Source organism: Psammomys obesus, unplaced genomic scaffold (assembly GCF_907164565.1).
Source record: "Psammomys obesus unplaced genomic scaffold, mPsaObe1.curated_primary_1811, whole genome shotgun sequence".
In the NCBI taxonomy this organism is placed as follows: Eukaryota; Metazoa; Chordata; class Mammalia; order Rodentia; family Muridae; genus Psammomys; species Psammomys obesus.
In genome coordinates, this window is record NW_026585504.1 from 23,678,871 (window position 1) to 23,682,300 (window position 3,430).

Below are 3,430 nucleotides of genomic sequence, written 5' to 3' on the forward strand. Positions count from 1 at the left end.
CACAGCTTCCTAAAGGGCTGTTGCTTGTGTCTAGCTAATTTAGGTAATTCAAGTATTATCTGATTTCTGTAAGCATTAGAGAAAGTGGGTATTTAAGACAGCCTTTTGTATCAATAGCATGATTCAATATAAAAGTAATCTCACTGACTTTTGCCAAGCTGTCTATAGGTAAATGTCCAATATCAGGTATGCAATTAAAGCGGTTCCAATAATTCTTGTCAATTGATAGGTTGTATACTTTTCTAAGTCACGGAAAGATATGTTGGAAACTTAAAATGAGCTTTTTCTCTGAGAAATAACAAAAGCATTTTTCCCATGCTTACATCACCCAATTTTATGATGCCTCACTCTCCAAAACATTTACCTTCAAATTAGAAGCATGAAATACACTTTAATTACACCAAATGCTACTTATCTTTCTTAAAATACATTGTTGGTTTAGTTAAACCCATGTTTTATCCATCGGATACACATAATTTCTGTAAGAAATATCTATTAATAAGGATTGTTGTTTTATCTGCATAAATATGCAGATAAAGGTACTTTGCACACCTGTATGCACAGTTATTTAAACAAACAAAATAACAAAAAAAATCTGTGCAATAATTGTTGACAATAATATATATATATAATACAAATACTTCAATACAATACAAAACTTAAAAACAATAAAAATTAATTATGTTGATTGAAAAAAAAAAACATATGTGACACTGTTATTTTGTAACCAGCAGAAGCTTTTGTAACTCCATGCCAATTGAAATTCTTTGGTAGGTATACTCCCTAAGTTTCTAAAAACAGTAAATGATGTTTTATTCCTATAGTACTAATATTGAGAGTATATCACATTACTATGTGTTTTTATTAATAAAATTTGCTATGTAATTTCCCTAGAACTTAAAACCCGTCTACTTAGCCTTTCGATGGCCAACTTCATATCTTTATTCCTTAAAGTGTAGATAGTAGGATTTAAGACAGGAGTGACAACAAAGTCAACAATAGCAAAGAAATTATCTAGTGACTTAGTTGGGAAAGGCCACACATAGAGAAACATGCATGGGATAAAAAACAAAACCACTACGGTGATGTGAGCTGATAAAGTGAAGAATGCTTTGGATAAATCGGTTGAAGAATGTTGCCGGACAGTGACCAGGATAAAAATGTATGATACAATCAAGAAAAAGAAGGTACACATAGATATGAAGCCACTGTTGGCAGTGACCACAAATTCCAGTTTATAAGTATCCATGCATGCAAGTTTAATCACCCTCGGAAAATCGCAATAAAAGCTTCCTACATTGTAAGGACCACAGAAGGGTAAATTTATGACAAAAATAAACTGAGACATGGCATGGATCATGCCTACGACCCAAGCAGCTATTACCAAAATCATACACTTTTTGGGATTCATAATCATCAGATAGTGAAGAGGTTTGCAGATTGCTGTATACCTGTCATATGCCATGGCTATGAGCAGCACCATCTCAACTCCACCCATCACATGGATGAAGAACATTTGTATCATACAGCTGTGGAAGGAAATGACTTTACAACCGGTAAAAAGATCAGATATTGTCCTAGGAACCGTTGTAGACGAAAGGCCCAAGTCTATGAGTGAAAGGTTGGCCAGTAGAATATACATGGGAAAGTGTAAGTGAGAATCAAAAATCACTGTGAACACAATAAAGAGGTTTCCAAAAATAATCCCTGCATAAAACAAGGAGAAGAAGGAGCAAAAGAAAATCTTCATTCCAAGTGATTTGGCAAGTTCCAGCAAAACAAATTCAGGTACAATAGAAGCATTAGCTTGGTCCATTGGATCAGAATGTAGAGGAGGTCCTAAAAGACAAGATGAATTATTTTAAGTCACCAAAAGTAAGATTAAATGTTAGTAATTTAAAATTTATAATTGTGTCAGAGATACAGATCAACAGTGTACAAGTTGCTTAGCAAACAATTTCTATTACTATCAAGTATTTTTAGTTGGTGTAGACTATTTACAAAATATGAGGAGCACAGAGCACAAGAGATTTATGGAGGTTGAAAAGCTCTCCATTCACAGTGATGCACCACATTAAATTATATTGATTAATAAAAAAACTTATGAGACAATTTATCTGTTGGATAAAATACATTGAACAATTTCTTTAAAATTCAGGTGAAATAAAGAGATAGTGAGAGTAATCATAAATGACTACAGTAATCCAGAGAATTAAAACTCTGTAAAAATATTAACATGATTTTCAAAAGTTATTAAAAAAGATTATTTTAAAACTGTAATCAAAAGTAATAAAAATTTCAGAGGACTTTTGTTGTAGGCTCCAGTCCTGTTTCATCTCTTTTACTGCTTTCAGTGTCTATCTTGTTTTTCCTTCTGAATGAGAATTAAACATCTTCCCTAGGATCCTCCTTGTTGTTTAGCTTCTTCAGGTCTGTAGATTTTAGTACATTTATCCTATATAATATGGTTAATAACCACTTATAAGTGAGTATATACCATGTGTGTCTCTTTGCTTCTGGGATACCTCACTCAGAATGATCTTTTCTAGTTCCATCCATTTACCTGCAAATTTCATGGTAGTCTTGTTTTTAACAGATGAGTAGTATTCCATTGTGTAGATATACTATAATTTCTGTATTTATTCTTCAGTTGATGTACATCTAGGTTGTTTCCAAATTCTGGATATTATGAATATAGTTGAGCAAATGTCTTCGTTGTATGGGTGAGCATCTTTTGTATATGTGCCCAGGAGTGGTTTATTTGGGTCTTGAGGCAGCACTATTCCTAGTTTTCTGAGAAAGCACCAGATTTCTAAAGAAGTGTACAAGTTTGCATTCCTACCAGCAATGAGGAGGATTCCCCTGTCTCCACATCCTCTTCAGAATTTGTTGTCACTTTCGTTTTTGAACTTAGTCAGCAGGGGATCGGGGATCTAAGCAGATGAGCGAATCACAAGCAAACTTTGGACAGAGCACAGGGAGTCTTATGGAAAAGAGGAGCTATAAGAGGACTCAGGGGGTATAGAAGCCACACAAGGAAAGCAACAAAGCTCCCTCTCCCCCCCAAAAAGAGCAAGGCCAGGAGGATCTGCAGAGATGAACCATACATAGAGAAGACCTAGATCCCATCCTCAAATGTCCATAGACAGCTCAGTCTCCACATGGGTTCCCTAGCAAGGGGAGAAGAGACTGTCTCTGAGATGAACTCCATTGCCTTCTCCTAGCTCACTTCTCCCTGGTGGGGTCACCTAGCCAGCCCACAGAGGAAGAGTCCTGATTGGATCTTATAGGCTAAGGTCAGATAGTAGGGGGCTGGGCTAGGGAAGAAGGGTAGGGGAGGAATGGTGGAGGGGAAAGCCGGACTGGTAAGAGATGTGAAGGAAGCGGTTGCAACTGGGATATGAAGGGAATACATTGTAAACCAATAATA

At 35.8% G+C, this 3,430-nt stretch overlaps 1 protein-coding gene across 1 annotated transcript; it reads right to left on the bottom strand.

Annotated features, from left to right (window-relative positions):
* Positions 1-877: 877 nt before the first annotated feature.
* LOC129674324 (olfactory receptor 4F17-like) lies at positions 878-1,816 on the bottom strand. Its single transcript, XM_055604270.1, has one exon. It carries the CDS (start codon positions 1,814-1,816, stop codon positions 878-880), a length of 939 nt encoding a protein of 312 aa, XP_055460245.1.
* Positions 1,817-3,430: the final 1,614 nt, after the last annotated feature.

Excerpts from the sequence above, each read along its gene's own strand:
- LOC129674324 (XM_055604270.1), bottom strand. The coding sequence starts at position 1,816 with ATGGACCAAGCTAATGCTTCTATTGTACCTGAATTTGTTTTGCTGGAA.